The sequence below is a fragment of the Hoplias malabaricus genome, chromosome 3 (assembly GCF_029633855.1).
Source record: "Hoplias malabaricus isolate fHopMal1 chromosome 3, fHopMal1.hap1, whole genome shotgun sequence".
Taxonomy (NCBI): domain Eukaryota; kingdom Metazoa; phylum Chordata; class Actinopteri; order Characiformes; family Erythrinidae; genus Hoplias; species Hoplias malabaricus.
In genome coordinates this window covers 45320521-45341040 of record NC_089802.1, presented here as the reverse complement: position 1 = coordinate 45341040, position 20520 = coordinate 45320521, and the positions used below count along the sequence as shown (strand labels likewise).

The 20520-nt window shown below is 38.8% G+C and overlaps 1 protein-coding gene across 1 annotated transcript in view; it reads right to left on the bottom strand.

Annotated features, from left to right (window-relative positions):
- Positions 1 to 20520, bottom strand: part of necab3 (N-terminal EF-hand calcium binding protein 3) — a 41784-nt gene that overhangs the window by 5258 nt on the left and 16006 nt on the right. The window contains exons 3-10 of the mRNA XM_066666026.1: positions 15931 to 16039; positions 12528 to 12553; positions 11872 to 11969; positions 5898 to 6034; positions 4876 to 4997; positions 2139 to 2218; positions 1663 to 1716; positions 1270 to 1382 (exon numbers count right to left, since the gene is read on the bottom strand). Coding sequence (XP_066522123.1) covers positions 1270 to 1382; positions 1663 to 1716; positions 2139 to 2218; positions 4876 to 4997; positions 5898 to 6034; positions 11872 to 11969; positions 12528 to 12553; positions 15931 to 16039 — 739 coding nt within the window. The remainder of the gene's footprint in view (positions 1 to 1269; positions 1383 to 1662; positions 1717 to 2138; positions 2219 to 4875; positions 4998 to 5897; positions 6035 to 11871; positions 11970 to 12527; positions 12554 to 15930; positions 16040 to 20520) is intronic.

Below are 20520 nucleotides of genomic sequence, written 5' to 3'. Positions count from 1 at the left end.
ATCATTTATAGCTGCATTTCCATAGGGGTTTACAAGAGCTCTACTTGAATTTGTAAAACACTTTTAATATTTCTGATTTCCACACTAACTCCAGGAGGGTAGGCTTGAACAGTCCAAAAACATTTCTGCTATTTCCCCTCAGATGCAGCCAGTTTGGTGTCAGCTGTCATCTACAGGGCTACTAGTTCTATTTGTTGTAACTAAAACTACCAATTTTATAGAGTCCCCACCTTATACAGTGTTCACCTTTAATTTCTATCCTTTTCAGGAGGCCAGTTCATTGTTGTGAGAAAACTAGCTGATTTTTCATTAGCAAATTTAAATAATTTTTCCTTTTCTCTAAAACAGCTTCTTTACAGATCCACAGTCTTCTGACCCATAATGACGGACGGAGATTGAAAAAACAGACAGAAATATGGAATTTCAAAAAATGGCCTTTGATTTTCTCCTCTTTCCAAGAAAGTTTTAAGCACTGATTATGTGACTGTAAGAGTTTTGGTGCTTGCGTGGCTGTTAAGTGTTCCTTCAGTGTTCCTTTTTATCTTTCATTAATTTTTGAACAATTAAATGTCCAGCGCTAAAACTAAAGTAAACATCAAACGTAAAAAAAAAGTCTTTTTTGACTGATTACATCAGGAGTAAAATATATTTATGTGAACTAAATTTTATGTATAGGGCGGTATGGTGGTGCAGCAGGTTGTGTCGCTGTCACACAGCTCCAGGTCTGGGTGAGTTTGAGGAGTTTGGCGTGTTCTCCCTGTGTCCGCCTGGGTTTCCTCTGGTTACTCTGGTTTCCTCCCACAGTCCAAAAACATGGATTGGCTACTCTGTGTGTGTGTGTGTGTGTGTGTGTGTGTGTGTGTGTGTGTGTTGCCCTGTGAAATACTGGCTCCCTCTCCAGGGTGTGTTCCTGCCTTGTGCCCACTGATGCCAGTTAGGCTCCGGACGCACCGCAACCCTGAACTGGATAAGCAGTTACAATGAATGAATGAATTAATAAATTATTTATTTTTCTTTGAGAAAACTGAAACAAGGCTCATAATATTTGCAGTGGTTGGTATATTTGATGTGTCTTTATATAACACTCTGGGTTTGTATAGTGCATGTGTGTGTGGGTGGGTGAAATTGAGAAGAAGAGAGAGAGAGAGAGAGAGAGAGAGAGAGAGAGAGAGAGAGAGAGAGAGAGAGAGAGAGAGAGAGAGCGAGAGCGAGAGAGAGAGAGAGAGAGAGCGAGAGCGAGAGAGAGAGAGAGAGAGAGCAAGTTCTCACTGAAGGCTGTCGCTCTGGTTAGTAGTGGAATCAGCATAGCTCTTCAGAGTCTTTTGGAACTCCTCAAGATTGTCCTCTGTCACTGTCATCTGCCTCTGCACCAACAGAATGTTCTAGATGGAGGACAGATAGAGACAGACATGGAAAAAGGTGTGGTTATAGAATAGAGAGAGAGAGAGAGAGAGAGAGAGAGAAAGTACTGAGAGAAGAAGAATACATCTAAAGAACATCTCTTTTTAGAGTTTATTGATTAGATGAGTGAACCTGCATTCTCTGCTTTCTTATCTTTTTCAGCATGGACAGTAGGCCTAACCAAACTAAAACAGATTTCAAGAGCAATAAGAGCTACTTCCAAACATGTGATGAAGCTGTAAAGGAGATGTAAACACTCACTGATTTATATGTGCTGGCCAGAGGGTCTTCTTTCAGAGGTTCCAGCTTTGGACTCTATAAAGTTAAAAGAAAGACCTTATTACAAAACATTTAGAAACCACAAAATATAGAACCTTTAGAAAGCACTATGTATGAATTGCGTCTAACTGAGGAGCTAAACCTGGTACAGGATGAGATGGGGATGGATAGATAGATTGATGGATGGATGGATATTTCGGTGACTATTTTTGTTATACATTATTTTCAATGTTACATAAGCATTAACAAGAAGAAACTGGTGGTGGATTTTAGAGGGATATAACTGTGTTAGTGGCAGAAATCAACCCAATCCAGCACAAGAGATGAACAACTTATCCCCAGGTGTATATTCTCATTCTGAGATCACATTTTGCTCTGTGAGATAAGTGTGGACATTGTCTTGAGTGTGTATAAATTGATGATGTATAGATGGATGAATGGAGAAGTAGAGATTTTACCTGGCACTCCAGTTTGTCAATGAGCTGCTGAAGTCTGTTGATCTGAGAGGACCAGTGATCATCTGTATCCACAGTAACACCTGGGATATAAAACACACCAACCCAATGCACGATGTCATATCTTAAATGCCAGCAATCTAGGCAATGTAACACTATCTCTATCCATAATGAGATTACAGTAAGATTATGAAAAGACATAGATGGTTCATGGGGATTTTTAATTAGTAATCCTTTCAAGTGAAATGATCTTACTGCACTAGCAGACAATTTATTTCCTGTAAGAATAATTTGTTGAAAGAAGCAAAATCACGTGCCAGAGTAACAATGTATATGACAAGATTATATAAATGGGTAAAATGTCTAGAAATGTGCTGAATAGTCTTATTCAAATCTTACAGTAGTGTTATTTTTGGATATATTTATTCCCTGCATTTTGGTTGCCAAGATATTTTTTGCAGTGCACTCAAAAAAAAAAAAAGAGAAAAAAAACAGACAAGCTTTTGTGCTCCTGCAGGTCCACTGAGAAATTGCTGCAGGCCTCTTAGTGGGAGGGAAGGATTGCTCTCCTCCCCCTGCTGTTTCCTTAGAACACCAGCTGATCAGGCATTTGGAAAACATCCAGTTAGACTTTATATGGCTTTAATCTCAGTAAGACTTTATTTGGATGGCCCACTGTAGGTTCTCTGCAGATGTTTTCAATTACATTCAACTAGCTGTCTATGCATCAGCTTATTAATCATCCTAGGCATAACAATCACTCTTATCCTAAATGTAACATCCTGAACATGGTTCTTATTTTATTCCAGATTTGGAATCCTAATTTATGGCTGTGTACATGATCTAAAGAGATCTAAGATGTTGGACTTAAACCTTTTCACTAATTGAAGACATTCATTATAACAGGCATCAACAACTTTGGACATAGTGTGTCTTCTTTACAGTGACTGTATTAGTAGAGCTGGTCTGGTAGAAAATAGGGAAAAAATCCTTAATCAGATATTTGAAAGATATATGGCCAATTTATGAGAAAATTAGGATGGCAGTGTAATGGTTAAGAGATGTAGAATTCAGACTGCAAGCTCCCAGCTGATCACCTCAACTGGATGGAAATTTGGGGGGTGTGGGGGAATGGTGGAACAGCACTGTGTGCTCCCTCAATGCTCCCTGGGTGCTGAGATGGTTGCCCGGCACTCCAGTTGTGTGTGTGTTTACATTATGAAACACTTTAAAGTGTACAGTGTAATACAGTACTAATACATTCATAAAACTATTTTCCAAATAATTTCTCAAAATGGTGCTGCTATTTTATGCTTACTCTTTGGCATAACGAGATGACATTTCTGGTATAGTAGCACCCTTTTATTTTTTCTATATTAGCATAAATTATCTTCAGTGTTATAAACATTGCAAGTGTGAATATAAAGTTTGTGTGTGTCTGTGCATAAATGATATATTCAAGACTGCTGCTCTTGATGTAAAGCCCCAGATACAAGCGTGTGGCCCTGACCCTGACTCTAGGCTTGCAAGGACAAGCTCCATAACACTCAGGCTAATTTTACGCTGTCAGAGCGGCACCATGGCAGGGCTCATAACACAAGTTAATGCTTCTTTGACAGTAATTGCAGCACTGATAACGACTGCCAGGCGAGATGGCAGCAGAAACATACCAGGACTTGAGATCTAGCCTCTGCTAGCATCTAAACAGTGGCATAGCACTAATTAGACGTGTGGATGGGTTTTCACATTATTGAAACTTCACAAGACCTCAGACGCAATGTTTGGAAATGAGACAAGATTCAGGCCAAGGCTGTGTTTTCATAGTCAGGATAAAGATAGCGTTTGACTGCATTCATTGAAGGAGCAGAACAAATTAAACTGACTTTATCATACTAGAATGCATTATAAACTTTACTTATATTATGTGGGCAGACATTCCTTCCAAGGTTTCTTTTGAAATGAATGGTATTAATGAGCAGTTTGTCTCTTTTGACTTCAGGAACAGAGTCTACTCTTCTGAGGTTTTACTCTAATTATTTGTACATTTCTGTTAGTATTTGATGGGATTCAGCCATGGTATTATTAATGAGGTAGATGAAAGACTAGTTCTGGCTCACAAGAGCCACTCCAACTCATCGCAAAAGTACTACAGAATACCATTCCAGTGCTCCACAGCCCAGGTCTGGTGGTGGTTGTAACCTTCTAGCCAATGTTATGCCATCCATCCATCCATTATCTGTAACCGCTTATCCATTTCAGGGTCACGGTGGGTCCAGAGCCTACCCGGAATCATTGGGCGCAAGACGGGAATACACCCTGGAGGGGGTGCCAGTCCTTCACAGGGCAACACACACACTCACACGTTCACTCACACACTCACACCTACGGTCACTTTTGAGTCGCCAATCCACCTACCAATGTGTGTTTGTGGACCGTGGGAGGAAACCAGAGCACCCGGAGGAAACCTGCATGGACACAGGGAGAACACACCAACTCCTCACAGACAGTCACCCAGAGCGGAAATCAAACCCACAACCTCCAGGTCCCTGGAGCAGTGTGACTGCGACACTATCTGCTGCACCACCGTGCCACCTTCCAATGTTATACCTTTCAGTGCATCTCCTTTTATAAGTTGGTCCATAAACATTAGACATACAATCATTATAATGATTGAGGAATTCCTAAAGGATCATAATCTGACTTCCTGTCAGATATATACACGCCTAGAACAGTTTGTTACCTGTAGTGAGGATGCCAGAGTATGGGTCTGTAGGAGACAGGCACATGTTTTTCTGCGCTCTGCGTCCACATCTCCTGTTATTCTTTTGTACAGAGAGATGCTCTGGTACCTTCACCTCAGTGCTGGTGTGAATGAAAAAGAAGGAGGAAGGAAGAAAATAAAATTCAAAATTCCAGTTGTCACAATTATTAACACAATTACAATGCACTGTAACACCATTGTAATGCACAGAAGTGTGAAATGCAGTCTGTAGACAAGAAAACATTGTTACATGACAATTAAATGAAAGGAAGATAAACAGGTAGGAAACATTTAGAACAAAGATGTGAATCAGAAAGGTGTGACAGTATAGATACTGCCCAGTCACAGTCTGTGGGAAAAAAACTGGTACCTACGACCAAAATTGTACTGAGCTTCATTAGAAAATTCACAGAATTTCACTGAATTCCTCTGAGAATAATGGGTCTCATTTCAGGAGGCTGTAGTGCATGAAAGCAAAGCTCTTTCCATCCCTTTTAGTTCTTAAAGCTGCCCTCATTCCCCCTTAATGGAATAATTGCTTTGGTAGTCTGGAGGTCAAAGCCAGTGCTGACTCAGAATCTCGAGTGTGAGTGTGTGTGTGTGTGTGTGTGTGTGTGTGTGTGTGTGTGTGTGCGTGTGTGTGTGTATGTGTCCTTTTTTCAGGTTTCTACATAAGTAAAACATTTCTATCAGCTTAAATCTTTGTGCTTTTATTGCAGTGCTAGGGATAGAAAGGTCTTTTTACATATAGAGTAGATACTTAAATGTATATACATATGAGATATATCATTATTATATATAGGTGCCTATATATACAACAGATATGCTGCATTATTATTAAAAATAGATATGAATGGACCAAAAGATATGATCTAAAATTGACCTATAATTCTTTGAGATTTTATATATATTGTATATGATTCTGCTCATAAGGCATAATAACAAACCCGAGTGTAGCTATGCTGGGTGTGTGTGTGTATATGTGCATGTGTGTTTCTTACGGTGCAGGGCTACTCTGCTCTTCAACTGCTTCCATGGCGCACTGCAGAGACATCTGCAGAGACAACAGCTGGTTGGACGTCTCCCTCAACATGAAACGAGTCACAAACTGACCCAAAACGGACGAGCCCTGGTACTCCTGCAGAGAGGAAGAGGAGGACGGTAGAAACAGAGAGAGAGAGAGAGAGAGAGAGAGAACACAGCATGTCACGGCCTGAATGACAGCATGAAACAAACTATATCCCTAATCCCTAATTCACTATAGCCCTAATCCTTGTCAGCCTTCCCAATATAAGAAAGAGGATCATTTACACATTCTTTGTAAAATAATTCTTTAATTCTTCTGTTCTTTAACTCTTGTTATTAACCCTATAAAGACTATTCCTTTTGAATATACCAAACATTCTGAACTAAAACCAGGGGAAGACAATCATTATTAGGAGAGTCTCTCTCTTCTTTATTTTCTCACTAAATCATACTGAAGCTCCCAGTGGAACTAAACAGGAGTATTTATCAATTGCTTTGACAGTGATCGTAATTGTTAGCAGTAACTGGAAGAGAAGATGCAATAAGAAATAGACATATTTAGATTCTTTTGATGTGTGTTATAGAGCATAGGATTTGAAATGAAACAAAATATGAGTCTGAAAGTGTGTCTGCTTTATTACAGAATGTCTACTATAAATTCAGCTTACATTTAAATGCACATCTATATTAGTTGAAATATACATTAGGAGACCATCGGTAATTCGACTACTATCTCCTAAGTTTTTTTCTGTGGCAGTTAACATTATGGGGTTTAAAAGAGCAACTGGTTTCAATCCTAGTTTAATTAATTTCAGACTGTGTTGCTCTTGTCTCTCAGCAGAACTTTAAAAGTACTAATGCTAGAAAAGTAGACGGTCAAGAGGTTAAAAAGCATGGAGTCACAATCAGAGGCAGTAGCAAAATAATGAGTCAAAGCCAACCATTTTTGTGCCTTGTTAAGCTGCAAGAATGTAGCTTAGCATTAATGAGCTTAGTAAAAGCACCAGTGTAGCAGAACCCACAATACACACAACAAAACAAGAACATTTACAACAGCATTTTTTAGGATGTGGGTGTTTATGTGTTAAAGATCAACAAAAAACTTTAATATGTGTTTAGAAGACTTAAAAAGCAAGTAGAAATCAATTTGTGAACTATTCCTTTTACAGCCAAAAGGTTAATTAAATGTAAAATTAAATACACTAAGAAAGACATGCATAGGCATTGACAATATGTTGTGAGCACTACATAGGGAGTATGTAGACATCAGGTATATGACATTCAATTATGGGTTAGCATTTACCACAGTAATGGAAATAAATATCTCATGATTAGAGTCAAACAACCTCATCTTTGAGATTTGATGGGGCAGATGTTTACTTTACTTGACTTTATTGTGACTGCCAAAAACTACAGCAGGATGAATTCTGTAAACAACACCATCTTGATCACTATGATCCAACCAAAGGCAACCAAAAAAAATCTATTTACTTATATTTCATTGTTTACCCAGGTGTCTCGTTTGTTTACCCATCACTAATTCCACCCATTTGCTAGAATTCCACCAATTACACTATGCTATCTAACCCTGCAGCCTACTGAAAACACAGTCTTGATCAGTTCAACACGCTTGGAGGAGAATGCTAACACACAGAGGACTGGATCATGCTCAGAGATTGAAGGGTGAATGAGGGCCATTTTACCCAACCAGAGGGGTCCCACAGAGGATGAAACTCTGACGAGAAGGCCAGCATGTAAGCAGTAGCACCACTCAGAAGCCCCTAAGTGAAAGGTTCTGGACTCTGTCATGTTTATCATCCAGTCTGAAGCTCACTGAGCATACATTTTACTGACTGTAGACAAAAGTCAGAAAACAACAAGCAAACAAACAAGCTGTAACTGACAACAGCTACAATACAGATCTGGCAGAACATACCATAGATATTACATTAGTAAAGTATATGAGTCATGAACCTCAGGCTGTCATTTAGGGCAAGGGTTACATTGATGGAAATTACAACATAATAAAAGATTGTCCATGAAAATATGGAAAATGTAAAAAACTGCTTTGATGTCTACAAAGTTAATGTAATATAGATTTCACATTCCATATATGTGAATAAGTTCACATCCTGCCCTTTCACCACTCTTCACAGAAGTCAAAGACAAAGTTTCTGCTTTGCCAAGGGCATCTGTATATTGAAATGCTTGTGATGAGGCTCAGGAGATTCATTTAATACCTGTACAACACAGAATGTACAAAATATAAAAAGACAACACATACAAAGACAACCGGTTTCATAGAGCCAACAGGGTCATAGTTAATCTGAGAACACAGATTGTGGAGAAAATATATTGGATTATAATGTATAAGAATCCTTTTCAGCCATGGTCAGAATGTTCAGAATGCTCATTTTGGGGGCCTGCTGAAAATATCATTAGAGATTCATTTCAACCCAATTTGCTAAAGCACAAGGCTAGAATAAATTTTGTGTCACTGTTGTGGACTGCTACAACCTTATTTGCAATTGCAATCAAGTAAATAACAAGTATGGCACAGTTCAATCTGTGCATCAAATTTGTGTTTCAATACTTAATGTTCTTTCTTTAATTGACATTAAGAACATTTCTAGCAAGCATTTACTGCTCTGTCCTAGTGTAACAGTGATATAGCAATGAAAATCAAATATGTCTTTTCACAGCATTCCCCAAAAATAAGAGGTCAAGTGCTTCATTCTAAACAGAATAAGATCTTTATGAGTCTAGTCAGTCCTGCTGAAAATATATGTTTAAACCCTTGTTTTAAAATCTGGAAAAATGGGAATTTTTTGTGTCCTTTCAGGTAAATTTAAACAAGTGGCACTTCTGAAGCCTGTGACTAATAAAGGATACAATCCTCTTCCCCACTGTACTCTCAGGAAGCTATCTTGCTGAGCAAAATCTTATAATGAAGTCTCATTTCATCCTTTAGCAGCTATCACCCGCACAACCTCAGCATGACAAATGAGGCCGAACAAGTTTCTGGATCAGTTTGAATTAAACCAAAGTTCAGAGCTATCCCACTCTGCTGTCACATAATACCATCTGAAGTGACATCTCCTTTGGGTGTGTACATGTGTGTTCATGTGTGAAAAAATAAGGAACTTATCCCATGTCTCAGAAAAACTGTCACTGTGGTGGACCCCATGCTGAGTATCTTTAGTTAGGGAAAATAATTGTACCGTATTCTGTTGTAATTGTAAATTCTAGAACTGTGTTGATTTTATACACCCAATTTCATCTCCAGGACAAATAATCACCCCTCTTTCTGGTGTGGAGAATGTATTGTACCTTTAGGGAACACAGCTGGACTAACACCACTGCATCCTTAAAGGTACATCTACACTGTTTGTACCTTTAGCGGTCAATAATCCTCACAGAAATCTTCCAACAACTATTTTAAAGCTTGGGTAGTTGGGAAATGCTGTTTAATATTGCACACACTTCACAGATATTTTTTGTCATTGTGATCTTTTTGGCGTTCACGGTTGATTTCCCCCAGCACGGGAAATATTGTTTCCCACTCTAAAACCCTGAGCCTAGAAGCTGATTAAAGTTAGTGAGAAAAAAATGGTCTCCCACCCTCAGTTTCTAAAAGCATTAAAAATTGTTCAGATATGTTTCACTGACTGCCACATGATACACAACTGATTATCTTCTTTCCTGAAATGCTTTCCTCCTCCAAACAGAGTTTTTTTAGACACAAATATGGGCCACTCTTCCATTTGCACCCTCTCAGTAAATAATTTATATGACATACATCTTTGGTTTTCAGGTTCCGTGAAGGGAGGAGCAAGTGTGTCAGTTAAAACAACATTTTTTAAATATGCATGGCCTGACAGTACCTCATGCAACCTCATATTGTACGTGCTGTTGTAGGTTTTTATAACATCAGCCAGTCCTTTATTCATTCTAGTCAAGCCATGCCATTGCAGTTGTTGGCTAATTGTGTCCTTTACATTTTTGCTTCTTTGCCAGATTCTAGCAGAGTAAGAGCATTCTGCTGCAGAAGGAATACATTTGCAGTGGGGGATAATGGATATCAGCATAATTTGCTTTCCTGCAGAAATCTGCCCATGCATGATTCTAATGCAAACGCATGTAATTATGTGCAATTTCAAATCAGCGTCTGCTGGGTCACCCGCCAATACGGTAAACAACAACAGAAGCACAATTGAATAATTGCAGGTGTCCCTTGTTTGTGCAGACATTTACATCTTTAGATTCCCAAATAACATAAATAATCATATACATAACCAGACATCTTTTCTAACTGAGTTGGATCTACGTTAAGGCGTCCATCTTAAAGTCTAACATCAGCTGTCAAAACAATGATTAGTCTGCTCAGGTACAGCACACAGCAGGAGCTCAGGAGCTGCCAGCAAACCTTTATAAAATGAATCCATGAAATATGTGCTATAAATCTCTTGCTGAGGAGGCAGCACAAAGACAGATGCAGACTGCAGGCAGATGGTGTGTGGGTGGCTGGCCAGATGGATGAAGGAATGGATGGAGGGATGGATGGATGGGTGGACGGATGTATAGATAAGTGACCACATGTGTCCATCTAACCATCTATCCAAAAAATTAAACAGATGAATGGATGGATGGATGCGTATGATGCATAAGGATGGAAGGGATGGATGCATGCACTTAAAAATGATGGTTCTACAAGGGGCCCATTAGTAAAGAAAATGATTCTATATAGAACCTTGAACACTTAAAAACCTTTTGCATGATTAAAGCGTTCTTTGCATTACGAAGGGGGTCTTCTGACTGATGGAATATGTGATATAGATGGTTCTATATAGAAGTTTTTAGAAAAGTGTTCTGTAACAATACAATAGCCATTTTCTGTAACCCCTCCCTAAAAAGCGCTATATAGAACCATCTATAGCACATTCTCCATCAACCTGAAGAACCCATTTATGATGCTTTAGGCATGCAAAATTTTCTTAGTTCAGTGTTAGGGGCGGCATGGTGGCAGGCAGTGTCACAGTCACACAGCTCCAGGGACCTGGAGGTTGTGGGTTCCAGTCCTGTTCTGGGTGACTGTCTGTGAGGAGTTTGGTGTATTCTCCCCGTGTCAGGGTGGGTTTCCTCCCACAGTCCAAAAACACACGTTGGTAGGTGGATTGGTGAAAAAAAGTGTCCATAGGTGTGAGTGAATGTGTGAGTGTGTGTGTTGCCCTGTGAAGGACTGGCGCCCCCTCCAGGGTGTGTCCCAGTGATTCCGGCCAGACTCTGGACCAACAGTAACCCTGAATTGGACAAGCGGTTACGGACAATGAATGAATGTTCAGGGTTGTATATAGAATCATCGTTTTAAAGTGTGCAGGATTAGATGAGCATCTCTTAAGACCAATACAAAAAAACAGTGATTTCAGAACACAATTAGCCCCATCAGAGAAGCTAACAAGGATTTAGATTATGCCAACAACAAGCCCAATGAGTGAAAGCAGCCCCCCCCCTTCACACACACACAAATACACAACACAATTTAGTCTTTCCTCCTGAGGCCTGTCCTAATGTGCTGACAAAGCATTACAGAAGAACAGGCTCGTGTCTCAGCAGCACCGTTCCACCCAGAGCCATGTTCTACTTCTCTACAACAACAAAACCCAACCCAGCAGCACTTAATCATGCTAATTCATTCAAACAGTCAGCCTTGAATCTACACAGAGTAATGTTTATTGTCTGAAACAGCCGTTATCTTTAGCACAGTGAAAGTTTCCATCTGTGAAGGGGGTTCAGGCTTCACAGCAGAATCACAACTGACTCGTTGGTGATAGTGGCTGCATATTTTTGCACTGAAATCTAATGAAAATTCCAATGGCCACAAGGACTATTGTCAATATGTTCATCTTGCTTTTCACAGGGGCTTGGCGGATGGTCTTTCTGTTGTCTTACCTCCTTTGTTTTGTCCATTGCTTTTAGGATGGCCACATTGAGCTTCTCTAGAGCTGAGAGGACGTTCAAGTACTCGCCGAGATGCTGAGAAAAGTAATCTGTAAGGAAAGAAGAAAAGGGAGTGAGAGAGAGAACAGGAGACATGTCAGACACAAAGACAAGGCAGAGAAAAAAAGGAAATTATTCATTCCACATCTGAAATTAAAATGCTAAAAGAGCTTTTTGACCTGTCAATCAATCTTTCTTTCTCTCAATGTCTTAATCTAATACACATACATACTTCTGGATGTAAATGTGATCAAGATTAAAAGACAAACTGGAGACTACATTTAAACAAATGAGACTACTGCCCCCTCCCATGGCTTGTCAGTATTAATGCATGGTGACAATAAATTATAAAGGCAATTTACTTTCAGACAAAAGGGGATGGGGTGTGGGGGGTCCTTTCTCCAAGCCAAAGCACTCTGTTTTTATTCTTCTCATTAACATTTGAATCAGATATGACAATTTGATTAAGCATTCATAATTAACCTTTACATAATGTAGGACAAATTGGCACTTTAATATTTTCATTGCAAAACATTATGAGAAACATTATTCTATTATGAGAGTTAAAGGGTTTGCAACACAAACAGAAGGGAATTATCCACACCCACCTGAGAGCTTGTCTGTGTCGAGGTTACTGGAAAAAGAAAATGGAGGAGAGAATGAAAGAAGGGAAATATAATTGCATTTAAGAGCCATTCCAAGATGTTTCTGAAAAGACTATGTTGGCTCCTGAAAAAGTTATTAGACCGAATCTTCAAAATGTTTTCCTAAATTCACATTATATACTGAGAGGGGAATACTCATGTCAATAATATGAATATGATATGCAGTCTACTGGATTACATTTCATCAATAATTAAGATAGCTATAAGTACTGAAAAATATATGATGTATTATACTACATTTTTTAACAGTTTTTAGCCACTCCTTGAATGAATGAATCCAGATACTTTAATGCGCACCCACTGTGGACACAGGCATACACACACATACTTGGTATAACCTCATGAGACTATCCAAAAATGTTTTGTAGCAGCTGCATATGAGCCTAAGGTCACCATGCTCAATTCAATACATTGACTAGACTGGTTAAAAGGCCACCCAGCAGTGGCCTGGCAGCAGTGGAATCACATTCTTTAGATTGATGATGCTCCTTCAAATACCTTTGGAATGAGTTGGAATGGAGTGTGGTGTTCCAGAAATAATCACCCAACATCTATGTTCTTAAGACTAAATGCAATCAGATCCTTACAGCAATGTAAAAACATCAATGCAAACTTTCCCTAGTTATAAAAGAAATGTTTGATGAGCAGTTATCCACAAACATTTGGCCATATACTGTACCATCTAGGTTTGGCTTCTTAGCAAATTCCATCAATTGAACTGGATGTCCAAAAGAAGCCCAGATCAGAAAGCTTATAATGAAAATGCACTTAGATTTTTAATCATGCTCTGATGCAATGTAAAATGAGCACACCCGCCTACTAATGTGTGAACTGCCACATCAGACCCCAGCTGAAAGCAAAAAAGCATCTGGAGCATTAGTTTGGGCTAAATAATTGCATGGACATGCCTAGAGGCATTAATGGACTTTTAATAGATATGAGACTCAGAGGGCCAAATTAAAAGCAGAAATGGATCTGGTTAATGCTTTAAGTAATTGAAGACCCCCCCCCCCCCACACACACACACACACACACACACATACACACACAGTGTCCAACCATGCAACTTCCATGCTGCAAAATGGTGCCTTGGTCTGACCTTACTTGGCCAAGGTTACAGGGATTTCTCATTGGCCGCTAGCTCCTCGGGGACAACTGTACATATTTTCCATTCATTATGTATAACACCTGGGTGTGTGAACTGATAGGGTAACATCTTTACTCAGTGACAGAGATGGAGTAGAGCTTGTGGCTGTTTGAGCAGCACAAATATGAGAGTAGACCACCATACATTCAGGAATGAGACATTTCTAGTAATTCTTTCCACTTATATTTAGGTCTGACATGATACATAAAGTATTGTCCTGCAAAAATATTGGCACACTGTAAAAAATTAAATAAAATAACATTCGTTACTGCTTAACATTTTAATTTTTATTTAATTCCAGATATGAACAAGAGCTAACATGCATATGAAGCACAATGACTATTGTGACATAAATATTTTCTCATATTTTTTGTGAACAACTTGTTGCTAGCCATTTATTTAATACTGTAGTCTACCTTTGGAAAGATAGCAGCTCCGAGTTCTCTCCTATCACACTTAATGACACTGGAGAATATATGTTAGGAATCTGGGATCATTCCTCCATACATAATCTCTCGGGATATATCGGATTGCAAGGTCTATGCTTGTGGATTCTCTTCTTCAGTTTGTCCCACACTTTTCTAAGTGCTTTAAAAACAGGGGACTGAAATGGCCACAGCAAAACTCTGAACCAGTTTTCAGGGAATCATTTTTGTGTTGATTTTGCGATGTGCTTTGGATCACTGTCCTGCTGTTCCATACCTCAGCTGACAGCTCTATGCACTTCTACAAAAGCAATACTGGACCCTGTCTAAACAAACTTTGCTAAATAAGAACTCTGTTATTTCTGTTTCAAAATGGGGGACCAGTTTTGCTGAGTAATTTTAGAGTAGATTTCAAATCATAAGAAGCCCTTGAACCAGTCAGGGATGTGTTTCTGACCTGACAAAGATCACTTTCCGTTGGATGTTGAATTGATGTCCTATTTGGGCCTTTTTATTATTATTTCTGGCAACACCTAAGTGAAAAAGACTGATAGTTGGCTGATTAAACACATCATGCTAAACAGATATCACAAACATATTTACTCTATGAAGCACTTTGACACTGTCAATGGAGAAAGAACTTTTTGCAGTGTGAGTTTATTTATTTGTTTCAGATAATAAGGGGATAAACAGAGGAAGACGCTAACTGTCATAAAACAGGTCTTTGAACAGGTACACAATGAATGCATCAGCTAGAAAGTGTTTCATAAGGCAAAGTCCTTTTATAAGGGCTAAAAGCATGGTTAAAAATAAGTATAACTTAGTTTTATAACTTATTGTTTCAAGGTTAAGTATAACCTTGAAAATCCAAGTGCTTATTAACAAAAAAAAAAAAAAAAAGACAAGCAGAGAATGGAGCTGTTTTGTTTGACCCTTATGGTGTTTTGAACAAAGCATCTGACAGACATTTCTTTAAGACCTCAGAGAACTGTGTTATCTTGTCCAAACGGGGTATAATTTGTCCCCTTTAAGACTGTGCCAGTTTGAGTTAGAATTTGTTTCTCTTTAAATCAGTATTGGTATTGCTATATATACAGAGCCTTAATGTAAAGACAGTGATTTGAAATGAATGAATTAAACACTTCAAGGCCTAAAGTCTGTAGCAGGAACATTAACCAGTCTGAATAATGCACCAGGCTCTGCACGTCCACTGCTGGATTAATGTTTTAATGAGGATGGGGGAGTTGGGCTGCTGTGGTGGAGAAACTCAGAGGCATGCTGCGTGTGGAACAGGTCTCTATTCCAGGACTGTGGAACTCTAATTTACTGTAGGATTTTGAATACAGTAATTACTAAGAGATCTGCCTCTCTGATTGCAGATTGTGCTCCCCCTTAGAAAGAGCTTGTGAAGTGTTTAGAGACACGGAGGGTAATTTTTATTTATTTTTTTTATTTTAAGCGATCTCGTGCACCGATACAGTCCTGCAGTGCAGAGCTTTTGTGAAGCTTGAGTCGCTCCTCTATTCTGTCGACACCAAGGCCTCCAGCTAAAGAAATTTCTCTTCTTTGAATCATACAACTCGTATCTGCCATCGCCTTGATCTTTTCCATGTTCACTTTCAACTGTTTATTTCTTTCTTTCTCTTCTTTTGCAAATGCCTCTAAAGGCAAGCTGTGCTTCTTGTCACTGTGAACAGCAATTAAAGAAAACCGAGCAAGTGCCTCCAAAAGCAGGAAGCATTGAGATGTATAATCTGTGAGGGAGGGGACATACTTTGCCTGTCGGCCGTCAATGGAGTAGAAAAGCTCCTGAAGCTCCTCGGTCGTGAGGATCCCATCAGCAAAGTACGCTTTGAACTCTTCAAAGGAGAGCTTGCCGTCATCTATAACAAAAAAGTGAAGGAAAGAGGTTGGATATACACTATATGCACAAACGTAGTGGGACACACTTCCTAATCACAGAATTCATTGGTCCTTCCCAAAAAAAGCAGTACAAAGCTACTCTTACAATGTTTAATCATGTTTATCAGGAATTGTTCATCTATGTGATAATGTGTATCTATAAGATACACATTCACTAAGCAACTGACTGTATTTGCAGTCAACCTTAATCTGTATATATCCTACACTCTGTTTCTTTTCAGTTTTATTTTATAAGCTCTGACAGGGTAAGATTAAGAAGGCAATATCACTTGAGACAAGACTAAAACAGATTAGACAGCTAGCAAATAATGAGAAAACATCCTCCGAATTTTATAAAAATGTCGTCTTTAAGTACTGTTGGTAAGCACTTGATTTATTGTTACGTTTTGATTAGAAATCAGAGAGTTTAGTTGTTGAACTGCCTTACAGAAAAAAACCCCATACAGAATTGTTTTATCATTGCTATCTAGGTAGGTAAAGACAACTTGGCTCTTTCATTGTTCATGACATCAGGCGCTGAACTGAAGGCTTTAGATGTCAGATTAACCACTAATCTAATTAGGAAAAGATTATTGAAGCATATCAAGCAATTATATTTTATTTCAAATGAGTGGGAATAACTTGTAGGAAAAATATCACTCTGTATCTATTCACATCACTTTACAGTGTAATTGACAGTTACACTTTGCATGTTTCTAGATAACAAAGCATCATATACATATATATATATATATATATATATATATATATATATATATATATATATATATATACATACAAATGTACAGCTCCAACCTGGATGATCTGAAACAAATGCGTGCCAGCATGTTCACCGCACACTTGACACATGAGCAACTCGGTGGCAGTCTGAGCAAAGAAACAGAACGCTGTAGTGGCTATTCTATGTCAAGCCTTTTATTGTAAAACTTGCTACAATATTACATTAATTACATTAATTTGTTATTTGTCAAACTATGCAGATTTGCAAATATTAAACATTTAATTAATTAAATAATACTAATAATCACCAGTGATAGCAGAGTACTAACATTTACTTGAAGTTAGCATAAATTTGACATTGATGGCCCAAATGTTCAGCCGATAAGGATTTATATATATATATATATATATATATATAAAATACATATATATATATATATATATATATATATATATATATATATATATATATATAAAATACATAAATTTGGTTCTTGTTAACAAAGCTCAGTACATGCAGTTTGAAAATTACAAGTTTCAAATGCCAAATTTGAATGCCACAGGTTTTACTGCGGTTTTCAATCTGAAGCGTGATGTCCAAATCACTGCCTAAATTAGCACAACCCACCATGAGACAAAAAGCTAGCCAGACCATTGAGTGCTCATCACTCACAGGATGGCTATCATAGATCATCTCTGATACATGAAGTGCCATCTGGCTCCGGTGCCCTCAGATCTCAGCTTGTGCCGGTGTTAGAACCTCCGTCATCAATCAGGCAGCCGGGAAGCGTAATAGAGCGCGGACAGGGGAGGATCTTGAGCCTCAAATCACCAGCCTGCCTCTACCAGGCCCAGTTCAGTGGTGACACATGACCTAAATCATGGCAGCCCCAAGGATCATTGAGTGTTTCACTCCATGGGCACATTCCAGCTCTCCTGAAGATGCCCCTTGGTTGACCCAAGAGCTTCATTTGGTTCTCCAATCATGATTTTCAGCCATCGAGACCAAGCAGAGAGCAAAAGGAGACCCAGTGTGAAGGACCTGAGTTTGACTCTGTTTGTTGCCTTACCTGAAATGGATTTTCAATGCAGAGTCACATCAGGATAACCAGGGGAGAGCTGGCTCAGAGGCAACAATCACTTGAATTCAGACGTCAAGGGAAGAAGTGCTTCTGGGCCAGAACCAGAGATTCCTCAGTGGTAGTGAAATATGAAGTGGCTTGCCAGCCTGCCCCCTTATTTGAGCTGAGAAAAGTTTGGGCTATAAATCAGGCTGAGACTGCTAAGAGAGAGACAGCGGAGGGAGATGGAGATTGAGTCAGAGATACTGCAAGCAGAACCAGACTAGAGGCAATCCGATTTATCTCAGCAAATCTCAGCCTGTGTGACCCTGCTCTGTAAGCGAGTGGGATGATGTAAAAAAATAAATACAGTGTACCTCAATGAGTGAAGGGAGAATTCCATAGAGAACAGTGCTATATGAATACAGACAATGTTAATGGGGAGGAGTAATATGGTAATACTTGGGCTGCTTTACACAGACCTCCACTTAACATACATAACACCCCATTTCATTGTAGTTTTTGTAGGCCAACCCCCTATATCGCAAACTGTGCTGCACATTTTCAGCAATTTGATACATTATTCCTTCGGTAGGATCTGACCAGATGGGCTAGCCTTTGCTCCAGATTCACACCAGTTTTTTCTTCCCCAAACTCCTATAGATGGGTACTAACCACAGCATACCAGCAACACACGAGACACAGTCTTCTAGCCATCACACTTAGGCCCTTTTCAAAGTCGCTCAGATCCTTAAGCTTACCCATTTTCCTGCTTCCAACACATAAATGTAAAGAACTGACTATAGCTGTCACTCCAGACTGTGCCTGATATATCCCAACCCCTTAAAATGTGCCATTGTAACAAAATAATGGCATTCACTTCACATGTCAGAGGTTGTGATTTTTCAGAAGAACTCTTCAAATGTTCTTCAATGCAGTTGTTATTGTCAAACCACTTTTTAAGGGAAGCAAAATAATTTCTTCTTTGGTATTGCTCAATTAATCATTTATAGCATCTTTTGTAAAGAAACTCTGTATGGCATAAATGTCTGTGGCAATTAGCTGCTTTTACTAGAAGAGTAAATTCAATCCAAGAACTCTATATGAGCATTTATATCTAAGTATATATAAGTGTACGGCAGGGGAAATAAGAAATTATGTAGAGAAGATGTCCAGCAGGACCAGGAGAGACAGCTGCTTCATTTAATAGGTTTTATTGGAAAAAAACTCTACCTCCTAAGACATAACAGCCCCCATAAATATATTAAGTGGTTCCTTCACAATGGCCTTGCAAATGATTCAGCATTTTCAATAAAGAAAGCTGGGCAAAAATGCCAGGGTGCAAAGGTGTGCTTCCGGAGGCCACCCAGGAGACGAGAACACTGTCCAAATGATCAGAGACATAATTACCCAGGAGGCTGATGAAGGACATATTGTAGCATGTCAGGACAACATCCTAAAATCTGCCTCTTTTTGGATGTTCAGAGACTTGGCAGCCATCTGGTCCCAAGCAGCTTCACAGCAATGCACATCACTGATCAGAATCTGTAATCGGCCAAGCACAGACTCACATAGTTCTATTAAAAGTTCCAGACTCAATCTGCCTCTATCTTTAAGGAGATTAGCCAGTGGTAAAATAGCCAATTTACACTTAAGGGGGAAAAAGCAAGACGAACTATCTCTGATATGCCTTGGACATAAATCCGCTTATCTGGAATACAAAATAACTGAACTTTCTGAGATCATTTTTCTTGCCTGCAGTGCTTGTATTATCGCTGAGGCATTTAGAAAACTACAAACTGAAGAGGCCACTAGTAAAAAGTATTTTAGTCCAAAGATATTTCCTCAGTGTGTGTGTGTGTGTGTGTGTGTGTGTGTTTGTGTGTGTGCGTGGTTTTGCCTAAGGGATTGCTTGAATGTTTGCGTTTAAAATCATAGTCCAACAAAAGGTCAAATTCACACCATTTCCCACTTATCCCAACTGTAGTTGGGTAGGCTTAATGGAACACTACGTAATATTTTTACTTTAAATTACAACTTCAAAATCATTGTCATGTTTTGGTGACTTCTAATAGAGAGAACAAACCCTCTGTTGTTGCTATGTTCCTCTGTTATTAGCATGGATATTATGATTTACTATAGTCATCATGTTTTCATTCGGCAGTGCTCTTATTACACCACTCTACATTCCTTGTGCAAATAATTCATAAAATCTTTAAGAATCACTGTGGTGTCAACAAATCCTGACACTAGAATACTGAATAAATACAATACAATGAGTGTTCATTTCAAAAGATACAGTTCAGTTGCATGCAGAATTAATTATATTTAAATTTGGAAAAAATGAAAAGACAAATACAAACGTTAGAGTGATTAGTCATCACACTGGATAACACTCTATTCTCACACAGCAGACAGGTAAATTATCTACATAGCCAGATTTCTGCCTTGTTTATTTGAGCTTATATCTTTTTATCCTCTTCTTCTGGAGTCATTTCTGTTGCTCAAGTAATAAATGCTCTCCAATGCAATGCTGATTTGATGGCCACAGGATTATAACTGCAATAAGATATAATTTCCTAAGATTTGTTATTTGGCTTCCTTCCACATTCACAAGCTAAGAGGGTTAAAAAAGCACTGCCCCCTAAAAATCCACTACA